We start from the raw sequence: 21,222 nt of genomic DNA, 5'->3' as shown, positions 1-21,222 counted from the left end.
TTTTCACCCTTCTCTTTTCATAGCTAGGGTTATACTGGGGGCAGCCATTAGCAATTCCTCCATTGCCGGACACCATCTACTCCACCAGTTTGCCGGAAAAATGCCGGCAATTTGAAAGGAAGGGGAGGGGTTCCTCCAATAAATGTAAAATATTTTATATGTGTCATCATGCAGCTGAAAAAAGGCTGCTATTTAGTATTATAATTTAGAAAATAGATTTTTTTTCTGAAATCTTGTATTTTTAATTTGGGTCCACTTTAAATGAGAATCAAGGCAAAAATGCAGTGAGATAGAAAAATCTTGGCAAAATTGTAAACAAATTTTACCCCAGCAAGAAGCAAGGTTAATTTCACTTACAAGGTCTTGCTCTGCAGGTGGGCTGAATGAAATGAATTGCATTGCTTTCTGGATGACTATTGAATGTACATTTCTATAGCTCAGCTCACTTTATTGTTTTTAGAATGGTGAAAGAATTTGTATTTTGATACATTTTAATTCTGTGTATTCATTCTTTGTATTTGTTTTCCTTACACAGTTTTCACCCCCCCCCCCCCCCCATTGCATTGGCCTTGGCTCTCCATGACTACGAAGCACACATCATGCCTTTACCGTCTTAAGCCCTGCCGGAGGTATCAGCACTCGATTGGATGGCTGTCCAAACCGCTGGTGGTCTGGGCACTGCATGTGACTCCGAAAGGGGAGAAGCAAATTGCGGAAGTGATTGCAGCAGCAGCATTCACCGGATTACAGCGTCTTTACAGTGGGGAGTGGTAAGTGATATACTTTAGAGCAGGGGTCTCAAACTCAATTTACCTGGGGGCCGCAGGAGGCAAAGTCAGGATGAGGCTGGGCCGCATAAGGGAATCAATCAATCAATCAATCAATCAATCAATCAGCAGCTCCCCATTACAAGTAATCCACCGTGTCCCCGCCGCAAAACGAGGGCTGCAGAGCCACCAAATCGCCAGGGGGGCAATCCGCCGGCATTTCCTGGAAGGGGCAGAGCTTTCAGCTTCAGCTCTGCCCCTCCTGACATCAATTGCGGCGCATCGCCGCCTCTGCCCGCCCCTCTTACTCTTCCTTCACAGAGAGGGGCGGGTAGAGGGGGCGATGCGCCGCGATTGATGTCAGGAGGGGCAGAGCTGAAGCTGAAAGCTCTGCCCCTTCCAGGAAATGCCGCAGATTGCCCCCTGGGCGATTTGGTGGCTCTGCAGCCCTCGTTTAGCGGCGGGGATGCGGCGGATTACTTGGGAGCACTGCAGCGAACTATAAGGAAGCTTTTGCCGGCGCGGGCCACAAAATATTGCATCGAGGGCCGCAAATAGCCCACGGGCCGCGAGTTTGAGACCCCTGCTTTACAGGGTATATAATGTGTTTTTGTATGTTGTACTAGCGGTCTCTGAAGAAGCAGAATTGTCCATGAAACAGATGTCAGGCCGGTGTCCCATTGCTGATTGCTCCTATGTCTGTGCTGGGGTTGGTTGCATATTTAAAAGTCCCCTAAGCAAGTGGATTGGGGCCTTGTTTTGCTGTTCCTCTCACAGTATATGGATCTTGTTGATACCCAAGACCACATCACAGAGGTTGCACATGTACACGGGGGTCCTGCAGCGCCTTTGGTGCTGACTCTGTCCTCTACTATATACTGAAACCCAGAAGTTTGGTTGTCATTAATGATAAAATATGTCACATTTTCATATTTTCACACAAATCTGAAAATTTGCAAAAATATATGCGCATGAGAAAACTCCTTTTTCACCAAAAGTCACATGCTTTCCCTAATGCATTGTAGTCAAAGGGCATTAAAAAAAACATTCTCAAGGAAGTTTTTATTTTTAAGGAAATATAAAGTTAGGCGAATATGGAAATATTTACACCAATATCACTTTGACAAAAATTTGATCTCATACTTTGTCATCATGGGTTTATACCACAGTAAGCACTGACTTGAGTCAAGCAATTTATGTTAGATGTAATTTATTACAGAAGATAGGAATATAGCATCTGCGTTCATCTGCTGCATCACTGCTCGTACACAAATCAGTATTAGGGATGAAGCTCAGCTCAATGGAAATACGCGGAATTTAAATTTACACATTTCCGATCAAAAGTTGGAAATCGGAAAACGGAACTTAAAAATTTCCACATAAATCCAATTTACTGCAACTCGATAATTTTAACCCAAACGCGGATGTTAATGGGGTCATCAGTGGACCTGTTCGCTCTATGCGCAAACTGGAAAGGGTTCAGCAAAGCCTCTATGGAGAGCTTAAGGAGGGGCCGGACTATCTACTCAAACGTCTTCATGATGATGGATGTAAGATGGATAGAGGTCGTGACTCCCTGCTTTTTGGGGATGGGGATGATGGTGGACCTCTTGAAGCATGCAGGGACTTTGCCTTCCGGAGGGGATTTGGTGTCGATGGCAGAGAGAACAAGATCGAATTGCCTTGCACGTGTTTTTAAACAGGCTAGTAACACTCCGTCAGGGCCTGAGGCTTTCCTACCACTCAACCTTGACACGCTCTGTTGTACATCGGCCTCATTCACTGATGGAGGGGGCGAGATTGGACTTGACATCTACAACAGAGGGGAGGGCTTGTGACACTGGAGGCCTTGCAGGTGTTGTCTGGATCTCCAACCTGCAGTAGAATTTGCTTAGGTTCTTTGCAAGCTCAGTACTAGGTGTTGCATGTTAGGGAGATGACTTGTAGTTGGTGGCAGCCTATAGCCCTTTCCAGACAGCATGTGAGTCATTCGAGGAGAGGTTCTGTTTCAGACATTCAGTGTAGCTCTTTTTGGCAGCTCACAGCTCATGGTTTAGGTTGTTTCTTGCCCTCCTGCAGTCCTCTTGGTTGCTTGACTTTTGTGCAGCTTCTTTATTCCTTCCCAGTTTCCGTAGTATGTTGGAGAACCATGGTTTGTCATTCGGATAGTGTTTGAAGGTTTTGGTTGGTACCCAGAAGTCTTCACAAAAACTGATGTACAAGGTTACCTTGTCCAACCACTCGCAAAGTTTGGCGCTTCCAGGTCCTTCCAGTCAGTACCGTCAAAGCAGGCTTGAAGTTGCAGCTTAGCGTCAATTGACCACACTTTGGAGGACTTAAAGAGAACCTGTAACTAAAAAAAAGTCCCCCTGGGGGGTACTCACCTCGGGAGGGGGAAGCCTCAGGGTGCCAATGAAGCTTCCCCCTCCCCTGTAGCTGCAAGCAGTCCAGCGCTAGCTCCCCCGAAGTGTCCCGGAATCCTCCCTCAACAAGCCTGACAAGCGCTGATTTATTTACCTTTCCTGGCTCCAGCGGGGGCCCTGTTGCGGTTCTCTGCACGGAGATAGGCGAAAATAGCCAATCTCTGCCGGGTCCGCTCTACTGCGCAGGCCAGTTTCACAGTTTCTAGGCCACTCCTGTAAGTTGGAATCACGTAGATGAGGCAGTGATCAGATGAGCCCAGTGCTGACCACAGGATGGCCTTGTATGTATCTTTCAGTACCGTGTAGCAGTGATCCAGGGTGTTGTCGTTCGTAGTAGGGCAGGCCGTGTGCTGATGGAAGCACAGCAGCTCTTGGCGGAGGTTGGCCCTTTTGAAATCCCCCACAATGATGAACAGTGAGTCTGGAAGGGACTTCTCTCACTGCATGAAGGTGTCACTTAGATCGCATAGGGCAGTTTTGATCTCCGCATCAGGAGGAATGTACACTCCAACAAGGACGTAGGAGGAGAACTCACTGGGCGAGTATGTCGGCCTGCAGTTGACAATAAGGACTTCAAGTTCTGGGAATAGGAGTTTGTAGCAGGAGCAGAGTGGAGCAGTGCAGCCATAGCAGAACAGTGAGTGGCTGGGAAGACATATGGAGGTGGAGATGTAGTATTTAGATGGAGCAAAGTGAAGCTGGGTAGCAGTGGCAGAGCAGGAAGTGGCTGGGGAAGACATATGGAGGTGGAGTTGGAATGTGTAGCAGGAGCAGAGTGGAGTCAGGCAGCATTAGTAGTGCAGGCAGTGGCTGGGAAGACATATGAAGGGGGAGTTGGATTGTGTAGCAGGAGCAGAGTGGAGCAGTGCAGCCATAGCAGAACAGTGAGTGGCTGGGAAGACATATGGAGGTGGAGATGTAGTATTTAGATGGAGCAAAGTGAAGCTGGGTAGCAGTGGCAGAGCAGGAAGTGGCTGGGGAAGACATATGGAGGTGGAGTTGGAATGTGTAGCAGGAGCAGAGTGGAGTCAGGCAGCATTAGTAGTGCAGGCAGTGGCTGGGAAGACATATGAAGGGGGAGTTGGATTGTGTAGCAGGAGCAGAGTGGAGCAGGGATAGCAGAGCAGACAGTGGCTGGAAAGACCTATGGGGCTTGATTCACAAAAGGGTACTAACACAGTTAGCACGCCTAAAAGCTTTGGACGTGCAAAATAGGGTGCTAAGTAGTTTGCATGTCCAAAGCTGTTACTGATCGCACGTTAAGTTGGTGCGCCCGAGACGTCGTACCGTCCGCGTGTCGCATGCACCAGTGCAAAGTTTTGCATATTAGCGCGTGAAGCGGCCGTTTTTGCGTCCAAAGTGCCTTTACACTGGCGTACTAACACTTAGCACCATTTAGTGAATCGAGACCATGGAGGTGGAGTAGGAGTGTGTAGCAGTAGAGTGAAGCCCGGCAGAAGTAGCAGAACAGGCAGTGGCTGGGAAGACCTATGGAGGTGGAGTAGGAGTGTGTAGCAGGAGCAGAGTGGAGCAGGGCAGCAGAAGTAACAGAACAGGCAGTGGCTGGGAAGACATATAGAGTTGGAGTAAGAGTGTGTAGCAGGAGTAGAGTGAAGCCCAACAGAAGTAGCAGAGCAGGCAGTGGCTGGGAAGACATATGAAGATGGAGTTGGAGTATTTACCAGGGAGCAGAGTGGAGCCGGGAGGCAGTAGCAGAGCAGGAAGTGGCTGGAGTACAGAAATGGGGCTTCTCTCTAGCTGCTGCATGTAAGCAATGGAAGGTGCTGTAACGTCCTAGCAAGGTTAGGAGCACAATCAATAATGCAGTATGATTACATTATTGACGAGGAAGGGATTTAGACCCACAACGTCTCTGACGATTGCCGTTACACTTTAAATAAATAGCCGCGTGTAACATGTTCTCTGGGCTTCAGCTGTGCCAGGCCCCGGAGTGTCAGCTGCAAGCTCCATTAGCTTTGCAGGCTCCTGCAGTACACACACTTTAATGGGAGAAAAAAAAGATCGCTTCAATTACAGGCGAACAGATGCCTACTGACAGTGAATAATTTATTGTTGGATCAGTCAAACCGGGGCGCGCGGCGGTCATCCCATCTCGTGCAGTCTTGTTTTTTGAACAGCGCTGGCGGAGATTAGCCGTGATGCAGAATTACATCCAGCAGATTAGTATGAACCGTATTCTGAGCGTGCCAAGCCGGCTGTGCGCCTCCGGAGTCCGCGGCTTCGTTCCTTCTAGCTCAGCATGGATCGCGCCCCTGGAATCTGCGGGGCTATTTGCTTTTACTCTCGCACTAGAATAACAGGGATTGTTGGGAGGTGACGGCGACATATCGCATTAAGTGATTAGATTCCTACTGACAATGCGATTTAATGATCCGTGCAGAAAGGTGTCACATTGCGCGCTGGCGACACGCGGAAACTCCAGCAACACACTGATTCCGGATTACACTGAAACGGTGTCACTGTCGCTGATGAAGGCATTTTTCTGTATCCCCCTGAGGGTATTATTCCGCTAAACATATACAACATCATTTATATTACAGGCTTTAATAGAAAACCTGCAGTGAGACGAATATGGGGACTGACATCTTCATTGGCTTTTATAAAAATGCAATTTGTTTGTTTGTCAGTCGTACTGATTTTTTTTTTTTTACTGTAAGTGAAATTGACACTCTTAAAGAGGACCTCCAGTGAAAATAATGTAATAAAAAAAGTGCTTCATTTTTACAATAATTATGTATAAATGTTTTAGTCGGTGTTTGCCCATTGTAAAAATTTTTCTATCCCTGATTTACATTCGGACATTTACCACATGGTGACATTTTTACTGCTGGCAGGTGATGTCAGTGGAAGGAGGTGCTGCTTGCTTTTTTGGCAGTTAGACCCAGCTGTGAACAACTGTTATTTCCCACAATGCATTTTACTCACAGTATTACTGCTAGTAAGGACTGTCTCTGTATGCTGGATGTCCTGGATACAGCCTTCAATTGTAATGCCCACAGTGAGAACTCGTCTCTGTCATTTTTTTCTTCACATAAATGAAAAGATGAAAAAATGCTATTTGCTAGTAATTACTGGAAATATATGTGGTATTTAGAATTTTAGCTAACTTTGATAGTTGTCCTATAATCAACGTTGGGTGCATACTGTACACATACTAGATAGGTGTCTACAGTATGCACCCCAGGTGACTGGTTATGGTGGCTGTATAGGGTACTGGTTAAGGGCTCTGCCTTTGACATGGGAGACCAGCATTTGAATCCTGGCTAGGTTCAGTACCTATTCAGTAAAAAGCCCTTGGGCAAGACTTCCTAACACTGCAGGGTGGCCTCTTGAGTGCGCCATTAGTGGCTGCAGCTCTTGAGCGCTTTGAGTCCAACAGAAGAAAAGTGCTATACAAATGTTGTTTATTTTTTTTTTTTATTGTCGCTCAAATCGGATATTATCAGCCGTTTAAGGCTGATTTTCCTCTAATGTGGGTATGTATCTTAAATTGGTTGTAGACGTTTTAAATACCAAAGTTCTTCTGGACTGAGTTTTAAGGGTCCATTTTGAATTTGCACTAAGACAGGTGCCCACTACTAAGATTTTCTCTGTGATTCCAGGAGTCCTTGGGTTTTGGCCCTCATTGCCTTGTATGGTAATCGCAAAATTGAAGCAGGCAGCTCTTTTTGGATTGCTCCGCCTCCATCCCCATAGGGTTCCATTGGTGCAACGCTTTGCCGATAGCCTGTAACCGGCAAGATCGGCAAAATTGCTGCTGGTGAGCACCTGGCCTAAATCTGCAAAAACTTTGCATCAGTTTAGGATTATTAGCATTTTATTGACCATCCTTACTGCTGTCTTTTGAATGGACTATAAGCTGAATTCAATATTAATCTCTCCACCCCTGGCCTAGCCTAACCCTAACCTCACCCCGATACCCCTGAAAAGGTTCCCGCTAAATGTCCGTCACCCCTGGCTTCCTGAACCTCTCTGACCATTGAAAATCTGCTTGCCTTGGTCTATAATACCAATAAGTCTAATGTTCTGGCTTTTCAAGTTTCAACTAAGCCAAAAATCACCTGGGGCCAAATTTTACTTTGTTGTTACATTTGATCGTGGAAGTTCTAGACCCCTTAACCAACCAAAACTATTGAAAAGTTTTTTCTTGTCTTTGCTTCAATTCTCCCCCAAATCATCCTTGTTGCCTGCATGACGATTATCTCGATGTCTTTGCGTTAATGGAGTTCATCATTTGTCTCCAGTACATCTTGCAGCCTTGTTTTCTTGCTTCACAGCTGCTGACATTGTTCTCAGTATCTTCTTTGTCTTCTTCTCATTTAAGTTGATCATTAACACATGAATGTGCGAATGTCTTCAGTTGCGACAAACAATGAGGCCACATCCAGCTGTAAAGTGTTTCTTCTATAGCTTATTTTGGCTCTGTATTACACCAAGTTACAAGAGAGGAACATCTGTTCAGCAGCTTGGATGCCACCCCGGGGAGCACCAGGCTAGGCCGCCGAAAAGATGCCAGAGTTTTAAGATTATCCACTGTGCTTGACTCTCTGAGTCGCACTTTTAATTTCAATGGACCCGGTTTAGGACTCTTTCACACGGGCAGTTTGTAGTGGCTCGTCCACCACCTGCCATCTGCTCTGCAAGTAGTGATGGTCATTGGTCATGTCTTGGAGAACTCATGGAGAAGCACGTGATCAGTTTGGTCAAGTGATAGAAATGTGCGTCTCTGATTTGTTAGTTATGGCCATGTGCTAAAATAGGATGAGATTACAGCAAATAAGAGCTCTGCAAATCTATCAGCTGATCAAACAAAACACATGCTTCTCCGTGACTCCTAGACATGACCTTCAGTAGCTACAATCATTTAGCTTGGGTTGTGGGGTGGTGCCTGTCCCCTGCATGGACATCTGAGTGATGTTACAAACGTTGGTTTCACAAAATGTGCTAACCACAGACACTTGTGGTTGCAAATACTACCATTCAGGACATATTGTACTCTCGTTTTACGGTTATGTATTTTATTGAGAATTTGAAGGTTTCTTGTTGCATTAAAAAGTTTTGTTGCATAACACTGTAAACTGTTAGACCTTCTAATAAAATGTTTTGAAAACAAATACTGCCATTCAGTGGCATTTCATAACAACCAGATGTCACTCGGCCTCCCCTGCTTTGGTTGTACCAAAGCAGCAAATATTAATGGCTATCCAGTGGTTAGTAGCTATGAAACATAAATGGACAATATACAGTTATAATATAACAGGCCCCATAGGACGGAACAGACAGACAGACAGACAGAAACACACAGAAAGATAGACAGACGCATTGCACACACACCCATAGACAGACGGAAACACACAGAAATATATACACTCATTGTACACATAGACAGACAGACAAAAACACACAGAAAGATAGACACACGTACACACAGACAGACAGAAACACACAGAAAGATAGACACTTATTGTACACACAGACAGACAGACAGACAGACAGAAACACACAGAAAGATAGACAGACGCATTGCACACACACCCATAGACAGACGGAAACACACAGAAATATATACACTCATTGTACACATAGACAGACAGACAAAAACACACAGAAAGATAGACACACGTACACACAGACAGACAGAAACACACAGAAAGATAGACACTTATTGTACACACAGACAGACAGACAGACAGACAGAAACACACAGAAAGATAGACAGACACATTGCACACACACCCATAGACAGACGGAAACACACAGAAATATATACACTCATTGTACACATAGACAGACAGACAAAAACACACAGAAAGATAGACACACGTACACACAGACAGACAGAAACACACAGAAAGATAGACACTTATTGTACACACAGACAGACAGACAGACAGAAACACACAAAGATAGACAGACACATTGCACACACACCCATAGACAGACAGAAACACACAGAAAAATAGACACACGTACACACAGACAGACAGAAACACACAGAAAGATAGACACTTATTGTACACACAGACAGACAGACAAAAACACACAGAAAGATAGACTCTCATTGTACACACAGACAGACAGAAACTCACAGATATATAGACAAACACATTGCACACACACCCATAGGCAGACGGGACAGACAGACAGAAACACACAGAAAGCTAGACCCTCATTGTACACACACACACAGAAAGATAGACACTCATTGTACACACAGGCAGACAGACGGAAACACACAGAAAGATAGACACACGTACACACAGGCAGCCGGAAACACATGGAAAGATAAACACTCATTGTACACACAGACAGCCAGACAGACGGAAACACACGGAAAGACACACATAAGCACCCGATCATTGAAGGACTATTTCTGAGGTGCTGTAGGGAGGAAGGGGAGATGGGTGCTTGCAGGAAAACAAGCCATGGAAGGGCTGTAACTATTCAGTGAATGTAATGGGAATAGTGTAAGTTAGTAAAATAACAAATGCTATTCCATAGTTCAGAGCTTGTCCAGTAAAGCAGCGCTCTGTTTTATCCTAATTGTCTTCTCCATGGAACAGAGCAATGAGTCATTTTTTATTCATGTTAGCGAGCTAATGTAGCGCCGCATCACATTGAGAGCATTACGCAGACCGGATAGAACAAATGTCCCCAAAGAGCACATTTAACAGAGATCTCCAGACCGTTCAGGGACGGATCGCAGGCTCACATGTTTTGGATGAGCAATGGAAATATTTAATCTGATTTCAGTAAAATGTAAGCCTAGATTCCATTTTAAGAGCTGAGAATACGTTTTGCCTTTCATTATTGTGCTTCCTATAGGGCCCAGGTGCTGTACTTCCTATAGGGCTCTTATACTGTACTTCCCAAAGGGCCTGTGTATTGTACTTCCTATAGGGCCGTGTACTGTACTTCCTATAGGGCCCATGTACTGTGCTTCCTATAGGGGCCATGTGCTGTGCTTCCTACAGGGCCCGTACAATGTACTTCCTATAGGGCCCATATACTTTACTTCCTATAGGGCCAATGTACTGTGCTTCCTATAGGGCCTGCCGCCCGTGTAATGTACTTCCTATAGGGCCTATGTACTGTGCTTCCTATAGGCCCCATGTATTCTGCTGCCTATAGGGTTCGTGTACTGTACTTCCTATAGGGCCTGTATAATGTACTTCCTGTAGGGCCTGTATAATGTACTTCCTGTAGGGCCCATGTACTGTGACTCCTATAGGGTCAGTGTACTGTGCTTCCTATAGGGCCCATGTATTCTGCTGCTTATAGGACTCGTGTACTGTACTTCCTATAGGGCCCGTGTAATGTACTTCCTATAGGGCCCATGTACTGTGCTTCCTATAGGCCCCATGTATTCTGCTTCCTATAGGGTTCGTGTACTGTACTTCCTATAAGGCCTGTGTAATGTACTTCCTATAGGGCCTGTATAATGTACTTCCTGTAGGGCCCATGTACTGTGACTCCTATAGGGTCAGTGTACTGTGCTTCCTATAGGGCCCATGTATTCTGCTGCTTATAGGACTCGTGTACTGTACTTCCTATAGGGCCTGTGTAATGTGCTTGCTATAAGGCCCATGTACTGTGTTTCCAGTGGCGTAGCAGCAGGGGGTGCAGAGGTTGCGACCACACTGGGGGCCCTTGGGCTAGAGGCTTAACCGCAGTATTTGCTCTTTATTGGTCCTGTGCTGGTAATAATCACTTATATAGATGCTTTGGAAGGTAGTAATCATTAAAACACTGATCCCCATCCCATACTTGCACCTCTGACACTGTGGTTGTCCTTGGCAGGTTTTGGTGCACTGGATCAATTGTTATGTATAGAGTACTGTACTTGGGGGTTCCAATGTAAAACTTCCACTGGGGCCTACAGCTTCTTAGCTACACCACTGTGTGCTTCCTATTGCTCTATTCATTGGGCCCAAACAGAGGCGTAACTAGAGATTATGGGGCCCCATAGCAGAACTTTGATGGACCATCAGACCTTGGCACTCAAGAGCAATGCCAACTACCCTATCCTATGGGATATAAGTTGACTGGCCAATGTACATTCCTATGCAATGTACACTGCAAACTGTCTATGGGCACTAGATAAAGCCAGAGTGTGGAGGAAAACAGGAAAATAGTGAACATTATTGTTTGGGTCCCCTTTGCGTAAGGGCCCCATAGCAGTTGCTATGGCTGCTCTGGATATCGCTACGCCCCTGGGCCTAAAGTAATTGGTTTTGTCAGATCGTTCCGGCCACTTTCATCAGCTCATTCCTGTGGCAAACTGGGAAAACCTCTGACAGGATGAGGACTGGCAGACCTAAAGCCACAACAGCATCAGAAGACAAGTTTCTGAGAGTCAACAGCTTGTGTGATATCGGCCCACAGGACAACAGCTTCCAGCACAGCTTACTAGCTGTACTAAGCAAGTCTCAGTTCCAACTATAAAGAGAAGGTTTGGAGATGCAGGTTTGACAAGTCGAGTTGCAGCCAGAAAACCGTTGCTAAGATGTCAGTGGCTTGCCTGGGCCATGAAGCCCCACAAATGTATACGCAGACTGGAAGAAGGTGCTATGGACTGATGATGAATAAAAATGTGTCATCTTCACGTAGGCGAAAAGGTGGTTCCTCAGTGCGTGACATGAACTGTCAAACTACTGTCAAACATGGATGAAGAGATGGTGCTGGTGCACTTTTTTAACTTTTTCACTAGGTGGCACTGGGGAATTTCTTTAAATGATTTTTTTTCAAGTTACAGTTTACCCAGCAAGCTCATGGTGAACCAGAACTCTTAGGAGCGTGTAAAGGGCTAAAAAGGACCAAAAAGCCCTCATGCTAAAGTTGCCGCTATTTGTCGTTTAATGTCTGTACTCGAATCATAAGGAGCCAAAATGCCATCTAGTGAAGAGGAGACGTATGTCTCCTAATGTTCTGATGGATGTCTGTTGTGTATGGAAGTCAGTGCTAAACATTAGCTGGCAAGCATCCAATGAAGCCGGAGAGCCGGCCTGGTGGGGTCCGTTAAAAACGGCGCCAGTTATCGTAGTTAAAAAACGGCGCCCCATAGAGAACCATTATCACTAGTTATTTTTCGTTTTTGACAGCTAAAAAATGGCGCCGGCTTTAAAAACGATATTTATCGTTTATATTTATATTTGTATTGCTCCCAAACGATATTTATAGTTTTAACCCCTGCTTTGCTGCTGTTTGGAAAATATCTGCCCGCCGGCTTTAATGTTTAATAGCAAAGCCCCCTTAAAAGCTAAAAACACCAAATTTGCAGGGAATGTTAAGAAGAAAATTGTGAACAAGAGGAAAAAAAATCTTTCAAAAAGACCTTATAGTTTTTGAGAAAATCGATTTTGAATATTCTTCTTCTGACCGTGGGAAAATTAAACGCCCGCCGACTTTAGCGGTTAATAGCAAAGCCCCTTTAAATGCCAGAAACACCAAATGTGTAGGGAATGTTAAGAAAAATAGTGGGAACACGAAGAAAAAAAATTGTTCAAAAAGACCTTATAGTTTTTGAGAAAATCGATTTTAAATCTTCAAAGGAAATGTATCTATTTAAATCGCGTACTGACATTCCCGTGGAAACTTTTTCCGCAGACTTTAGCAGTTAATAGCAAAGTCCCCTTAAATCCTAGCAACACCAAATTTGCAGGATATGTTAAAAAGATACTGGGAAACAATATTTAAAAAAAAAATTAAAAATTGTATTTATTTTTTTTTTAAATTAATTTTTTTGGGTTATGTTCAGAGTGTGGGAAAAGTTTTGAAAAAAATGACGTGGGGTCCCCCCTCCCTAGCCTCTGTAACCCCTTGTCTCCCATGCAGGCTGGGATAGCCAGAATGCGGAGCCCCGGCCGACTGGGGCTTCACACCCTGAGCTATACCAACCCGCATGGTCCATGGTATGGGGGGGCTTCGGGGGGGAGGGGCGGCCAAGCCTTCCCCTCCCCCCCGGAGCCTTTGTACAATCCATGGACAAGGGGCTCTTCTCCACCTCCGATGGGCGGTGGAGGTGGAGGCCGCGATTTCCTGGGGGGGGTTTCATGGTGGCATCTGGGAGTCCCCTTTAAAAAGGGGTCCCCCAGATGCCCACCCCCCCTCCCAGGAGAAATGAGTATAGGGGTACTTGTACCCCTTACCCATTTCCTTTAAGAGTTAAAAGTAAATAAACACACAAACACTTAGAAAAAGTATTTTAATTGAACAAAAAACATAACCACGAAAAAAGTCCTTTAATATTCTTAATTAACCATTAATACTTACCTGTCCCTTTAAATAAATGATCCCTCGCAATAGCCTCGGAAATGTTCTATCAGTTACAATGTAACAAAGTTATTACAATGTAACAACTTTGTTACATTGTAACTACGCCGCACCCGACGTCACTCGCCGCCGCCGCATACCCGTCTGCGCTGCACGGACCCGACAGAGCTCTGAGCTATATAGCTCAGAGCTCTCTAAGCATCTTTGAATTTGGGCTCCAAGGAGCCCCATTGGTCCTTAGCAGACCAATGGGGTTCCTTCTGATTTGAAGGAACCCCATTGGTCTGCTAAGGACCAATGGGGCTCCTTGGAGCCCAAATTCAAAGATGCTTAGAGAGCTCTGAGCTATATAGCTCAGAGCTCTGTCGGGTCCGTGCAGCGCAGACGGGTATGCGGCGGCGGCGGCGGCGAGTGACGTCGGGTGCGGCGTAGTTACAATGTAACAAAGTTGTTACATTGTAATAACTTTGTTACATTGTAACTGATAGAACATTTCCGAGGCTATTTCGAGGGATCATTTATTTAAAGGGACAGGTAAGTATTAATGGTTAATTAAGAATATTAAAGGACTTTTTTCGTGGTTATGTTTTTTGTTCAATTAAAATACTTTTTCTAAGTGTTTGTGTGTTTATTTACTTTTAACTCTTAAAGGAAATGGGTAAGGGGTACAAGTACCCCTATACTCATTTCTCCTGGGAGGGTGGGTGGGGGATCTGGGGGACCCCTTTTTAAAGGGGACTCCCAGATGCCACCATGAACCCCCCCCCCCCAGGAAATCGCGGCCTCCACCGCCCATCGGAGGTGGAGAAGAGCCCCTTGTCCATGGATTGGACAAGGGCTCCGGGGGGGAGGGGAAGACTTGGCCGCCCCTCCCCCCCGAAGCCCCCCCATACCATGGACCATGCGGGCTGGTATAGCTCAGGGTGTGAAGCCCCAGTCGGCCGGGGCTCCGCATTCTGGCTATCCCAGCCTGCATGGGAGACAAGGGGTTACAGAGGCTAGGGAGGGGGGACCCCACGTAATTTTTTTCAAAACTTTTCCCACACTCTGAACATAACCCAAAAAAATTAATTAAAAAAAAAATAAATACAATTTTTCAATTTTTTTTTAAAATATTGTTTCCCAGTATCTTTTTAACATATCCTGCAAATTTGGTGTTGCTAGGATTTAAGGGGACTTTGCTATTAACTGCTAAAGTCGGCGGAAAAAGTTTCCACGAGAATGTCAGTACGCGATTTAAATAGATACATTTCCTTTGAAGATTTAAAATCGATTTTCTCAAAAACTATAAGGTCTTTTTGAACAATTTTTTTTCTTCGTGTTCCCACTATTTTTCTTAACATTCCCTACACATTTTGGTGTTTCTGGCATTTAAAGGGGCTTTGCTATTAACCGCTAAAGTCGGCGGGCGTTTAATTTTCCCACGGTCAGAAGAAGAATATTTAAAATCGATTTTCTCAAAAACTATAAGGTCTTTTTGAAAGATTTTTTTTTCCTCTTGTTCACAATTTTCTTCTTAACATTCCCTGCAAATTTGGTGTTTTTAGCTTTTAAGGGGGCTTTGCTAATAAACATTAAAGCCGGCGGGCAGATATTTTCTAAACGGCAGTAAAGCAGGGGTTAAAACGATAAATATCGTTCAGGCAGGACAAAAAAAAAAAAGTTTTGAAACGATAAATTTTGTTCAAAAGGTCTGCACTATTTTAACCTTTAAAACGATAAATATCGTTTTAAACATATATCGGGCAGAAGGGGGCGCCATTTTTTGGCCGGCGCCATTTTTAACTAGACGCGGCCTGGTTGCCTAGCACTAATGTATCAATTTCAAACCCACACCAGGAAGTGACCACGTCCCCTGTGATTGGGGTTATGTCAGCTTGTGAGTGGTGCTCGGAAAAGCTGAGTGGGTAAAGTGGATCAGATAGAAATGGCGCACTGCACCGTTTGTATAAGAATGGCGCCACATTGAATTGCATTATAAAATGATATTTAGCATTTTAAAGATATAATAATGGCACACAGACTGAAACATCGTATGGTGCAGTTAAATAATGGCACACAGTGGGACACTGGTGTTTGGCAGCAGGGGTGGAGGGAGTAGGATTAGGTAGAGGGAGGATTCCGTGTGTGCATAGGCAGTGATACATTACCTTGTCCCAGCGATAGCTCCTTCACTTCCTCAGTTAGTTTGCAGTAGTCCTGCATTCAGCCAATCACCTTGTAGCTTCAGTCCCTGCATGGTGATAGGCTGGCTGCAGGACTCCTGCAAACTAACTAGGAAGTGAAGGAGTGATCACTAGGACAAGGTAATGTATGCTAGAAACCAGTAGTGACATCTAGTTACTATGGTTATTTAAAGTGAACCTCCAGACTAAAAATCTACTCAGCAGCACTGAAAAGGCTTGGTGTTTCTTTAACAGTTTCACAGCATCAGAACTTTGTTTTTCTCACCCAAGCCTCATTTTTAGCTGCACAGAAGCTAAGCTCCACCCCATCTAAGAAATCTGCCCATGCATTTTTCCCCTGATGCTGTGCAAAGCGTGATGGGATTTCTGATGTTGTTGTTCTCCTTCTGCTGTTTTGGAGCAAATTTGTTTTTTACATTTTTAATGAGATTTGAAGCCTAGCGCGGGAGGGGTGATCAGGACACAGGACAGTTGGAACTGTGTCTCATGCTCCCTCTCCTCTCCATTCAACCAAAAAGATGGCTGCCCCCATGAAAAAGATGGCTGCCCCCATGAAAAAGATGACTGCCCCCAGGAAAAAGATGGCTGCCCCCATGAAATCACAAACATTTGCCGGTTCTTTTAACCACATAACGACCGCCCCCAGCCGATGGGCGGCGGCAAAGTCTGGGCCCAAACGACCGCAATACGCCCATCGGCGGGGGCGGCTGCGGGAGTGGCTATGCGGCGATCGCGTCATTCGTGACGCGATCAGCCGCCGGGGACTGGCTCCGCCCCCCGTTCGCCGTAACCCGCCGGCCGTTCGGAAGCGCCGGCGGGTTACTGGCATCCGGATCGCCGCTGCAACAGTGTATAATAGGCTTTGTAATGTATACAAAGCCTATTATACTGGCTGCCTCCTGCCCTGGTGGTCCCAGTGTCCGAGGGACCACCAGGGCAGGCTGCAGCCACCCTAGTCTGCACCAAACACACTGATTTCCCCCCCCCCTGCCCCCTGATCGCCCACAGCACCCCTCAGACCCCCCCCTGCCCACCCCCCAGACCACTGTTTGCACCCAGTCACCCTCCTAATCACCCATCAATCACTCCCTGTCACTATCTGTCAACGCTATTTTTTTTTTAAGTCCCTAATCTGCCCCCTACTCCCTCCTGATCACCCCCCCACCCCTCAGATTCTCCCCAGACCCCCCCCAGACCCCCCCCCCCCCCGTGTACTGTATGCATCTATCCCCCCTGATCACCTGTCAATCACCTGTCAATCACCTGTCAATCACCTGTCAATCACCCGTCAATCACCCCCTGTCACTGCCACCCATCAATCAGCCCCTGATCTGCCCCTTGCGGGCAATCTGATCACCCCCCCACACCAATAGATCGCCCGCAGATCCGACATCAGATCACCTCCCAAATCCATTGTTTACATCTATTCTCTCCTCTAAACACCCACTAATTACCCATCAATCACCCCCTATCACCACCTGTCACTGTTACCCATCAGATTAGACCCTAATCTGCCCCTTGCGGGCACCCAATCACCTGCCCACACGCTCAGATTGCCCTCAGACCCCCCCCTTATCAATTCGCCCGTGCAATATTTACATCTGTTCTCCCCTGTAATAACCCACTGATTACCTGTCAATCACCCATCAATCACCCCCTGTCACTGCCACCCATCAATCACCCCCTGTCACTGCCACCCATCAATCAGCCCCTAACCTGCCCCTTGCGGGCAATCTGATCACCCACCCACACCAATAGATCGCCCGCAGATCCGACATCAGATCACCTCCCAAATCCATTGTTTACATCTATTCTCTCCTCTAAACACCCACTAATTACCCATCAATCACCCCCTATCACCACCTGTCACTGTTACCCATCAGATTAGACCCTAATCTGCCCCTTGCGGGCACCCAATCACCTGCCCACACGCTCAGATTGCCCTCAGACCCCCCCCTTATCAATTCGCCCGTGCAATATTTACATCTGTTCTCCCCTGTAATAACCCACTGATTACCTGTCAATCACCCATCAATCACCCCCTGTCACTGCCACCCATCAATCACCCCCTGTCACTGCCACCCATCAATCAGCCCCTAACCTGCCCCTTGCGGGCAATCTGATCACCCACCCACACCAATAGATCGCCCGCAGATCCGACATCAGATCACCTCCCAAATCCATTGTTTACATCTATTCTCTCCTCTAAACACCCACTAATTACCCATCAATCACCCCCTATCACCACCTGTCACTGTTACCCATCAGATTAGACCCTAATCTGCCCCTTGCGGGCACCCAATCACCTGCCCACACGCTCAGATTGCCCTCAGACCCCCCCCTTATCAATTCGCCCGTGCAATATTTACATCTGTTCTCCCCTGTAATAACCCACTGATTACCTGTCAATCACCCATCAATCACCCCCTGTCACTGCCACCCATCAATCACCCCCTGTCACTGCCACCCATCAATCAGCCCCTAACCTGCCCCTTGCGGGCAATCTGATCACCCACCCACACCAATAGATCGCCCGCAGATCCGACATCAGATCACCTCCCAAATCCATTGTTTACATCTATTCTCTCCTCTAAACACCCACTAATTACCCATCAATCACCCCCTATCACCACCTGTCACTGTTACCCATCAGATTAGACCCTAATCTGCCCCTTGCGGGCACCCAATCACCCGCCCACACCTCAGAACGCCCTCAGACCCCAGCCCTGATCACCTCGCCAGTGCATTGCTTGCATCTATTTCCCCCCTCTAATCACACCTTGAGACACCCATCAATCACCTCCTGTCACCCCCTAGCACACCTACCCATCAGATCAGGCCCTAATTTGCCCCGTGTGGGCTCCTGATCACTCGGCCAAACCCTCAGATCCCCCTCAGACCCCCTTCCGATCACCTCCCCAGTGCATTGATTGCATCTATTTTCCCCTCTAACCGCCCCCTGAGACACCCATCAATCACCTCCTGTCACCCCCCTAGCACTCCTATCCATCAGATCAGGCCCAATACATCCTGTCATCTAAGAGGCCACCCTGCTTATGACCGATTCCACAAAATTTGCCCCCTCATAGACCACCTGTCATCAAAATTTGCAGATGCTTATACCCCTGAACAGTCATTTTGAGAAATTTGGTTTCCAGACTACTCACAGTTTTGGGCCCGTAAAATGCCAGGGCAGTATAGGAACCCCACAAGTGACCCCATTTTAGAAAGAAGACACCCCAAGGTATTCTGTTAGGTGTATGATGAGTTCATAGAATATTTTATTTTTTGTCAAAAGTTAGCGGAAATTGGATTGTTATTGTTTTTTTCACAAAGTGTCATTTTTCACTAACTTGTGAGAAAAAATAAAATCTTCTATGAACTCACCATACCCCTAACGGAATACCTTGGGGTGTCTTCTTTCTAAAATGGGGTCACTTGTGGGGTTCCTATACTGCCCTGGCATTTTAGGGGCCCTAAACCGTGAGGAGTAGTCTAGAAAACAAATGCCTCAAAATGACCTGTGAATAGGACGTTGGGCCCCTTAGCGCACCTAGGCTGCAAAAAAGTGTCACACATGTGGTATCGCCATACTCAGGAGAAGTAGTATAATGTGTTTTGTGGTGTATTTTTACACATACCCATGCTGGGTGGGAGAAATCTCTCTGTAAATGGACAATTGTGTGTAAAAAAAATCAAAAATGTGTCATTTACAGAGATATTTCTCCCACCCAGCATGGTTATATGTAAAAATACACCACAAAACACATTATACTACTTCTTCTGAGTACGGCGATACCACATGTGTGACACTTTTTTGCAGCCTAACTGTGCTAAGGGGCCCAAAGTCCAATGAGTACCTTTAGGATTTCACAGGTCATTTTGAGACATTTGGGTTCAAGACTACTCCTCACGGTTTAGGGCCCCTAAAATGCCAGGGCAGTATAGGAACCCCACAAGTGACCCCATTTTAGAAAGAAGACACCCCAAGGTATTCTTTTAGGTGTATGATGAGTTCATAGAAGATTTTATTTTTTGTCACAAGTTAGCGGAAATTGATATGTATTGTTTTTTTTTTCACAAAGTGTCATTTTCCGCTAACTTGTGACAAAAAAAAAATCTTCTATGAACTCACCATACTCCTAACAGAATACCTTGGGGTGTCTTCTTTCTAAAATGGGGTCACTTGTGGGGTTCCTATACTGCCCTGGCATTTTAGGGGCCCTAAACCGTGAGGAGTAGTCTAGAATCCAAATGCCTCAAAATGACCTGTGAATAGGACGTTAGGCCCCTTAGCGCACCTAGGTTGCAAAAAAGTGTCACACATGTGGTATCGCCGTACTCAGAAGAAGTAGTATAATGTGTTTTGGGGTGTATTTTTATACATACCCATGCTGGGTGGGAGAAATCTCTCTGTAAATGGACAATTGTGTGTAAAAAAAATCAAATAATTGTCATTTACAGAGATATTTCTCCCACCCAGCATGGGTATGTGTAAAAATACACCCCAAAACACATTATACTACTTCTCCTGAGTACGGCGGTACCACATGTGTGGCACTTTTTTGCACCCTAAGTGCGCTAAGGGGCCCAAAGTCCAATGAGTACCTTTAGGATTTCACAGGTCATTTTGCCACATTTGGTTTCAAGACTACTCCTCACGGTTTAGGGCCCCTAAAATGCCAGGGCAGTATAGGAACCCCACAAATGACTCCATTTTAGAAAGAAGACACCCCAAGGTATTCCGTTAGGAGAATGGCGAGTTCATAGAAGATTTTATTTTTTGTCACAAGTTAGCGGAAAATGACACTTTGTGAAAAAAAACAATTACAATCAATTTCCGCTAACTTGTGACAAAAAAAAAAAATCTTCTATGAACTCACCATACATCTAACGGAATACCTTGGGGTGTCTTCTTTCTAAAATGGGGTAATTTGTGGGGTTCCTATACTGTCCTGGCATTTTAGGGGCCCTAAACCGTGAGGAGTAGTCTTGAAACGAAATTTCTCAAAATGACCTGTGAAATCCTAAAGGTACTCATTGGACTTTGGGCCCCTTAGCGCAGTTAGGGTGCAAAAAAGTGCCACACATGTGGTATCGCCGTACTCAGGAGAAGTAGTATAATGTGTTTTGGGGTGTATTTTTCCACATACCCATGCTGAGTGGGAGAAATATCTCTATAAATAGACAATTGTGTGTAAAAAAAATAAAAAAATTGTCATTTACGGAGATATTTCTCCCACCCAGCATGTGTATGTGTAAAAATACACCCCAAAACACATTATACTACTTTTCCTGAGTACGGCAATACCACATGTGTGGCACTTTTTTGCGGCCTAACTGCGCTAAGGGGCCCAAAGTCCAATGAGCATCTTTAGGCTTTACAGGGGTGCTTACAATTAGGCACCCCCCAAATGCCAGGACAGTAAACACACCCCACAAATGACCCCATTCTGGAAAGTAGACACTTCAAGGTATTCAGAGAGGAGCATAGTGAGTCCGTGGCAGATTTCATTTTTTTTTGTCGCAAGTTAGAAGAAATGGAAACTTTTT

General features: G+C 45.7%; 1 protein-coding gene across 1 annotated transcript in view; it reads left to right on the top strand.

The window, feature by feature from the left end:
- Positions 1–540: 540 nt before the first annotated feature.
- The window catches only part of CDH13 (cadherin 13), a 1,882,652-nt gene continuing 1,861,970 nt past the window's right edge, over positions 541–21,222 (top strand). The window contains exon 1 of the mRNA XM_068261396.1: positions 541–770. Coding sequence (XP_068117497.1) covers positions 580–770 — 191 coding nt within the window. The 5' untranslated portion in view covers positions 541–579. The remainder of the gene's footprint in view (positions 771–21,222) is intronic.

This window comes from Hyperolius riggenbachi, chromosome 11, assembly GCF_040937935.1.
Source record: "Hyperolius riggenbachi isolate aHypRig1 chromosome 11, aHypRig1.pri, whole genome shotgun sequence".
NCBI classification, from domain to species: Eukaryota; Metazoa; Chordata; class Amphibia; order Anura; family Hyperoliidae; genus Hyperolius; species Hyperolius riggenbachi.
This window is presented reverse-complemented; position numbering and strand designations above follow the sequence as displayed.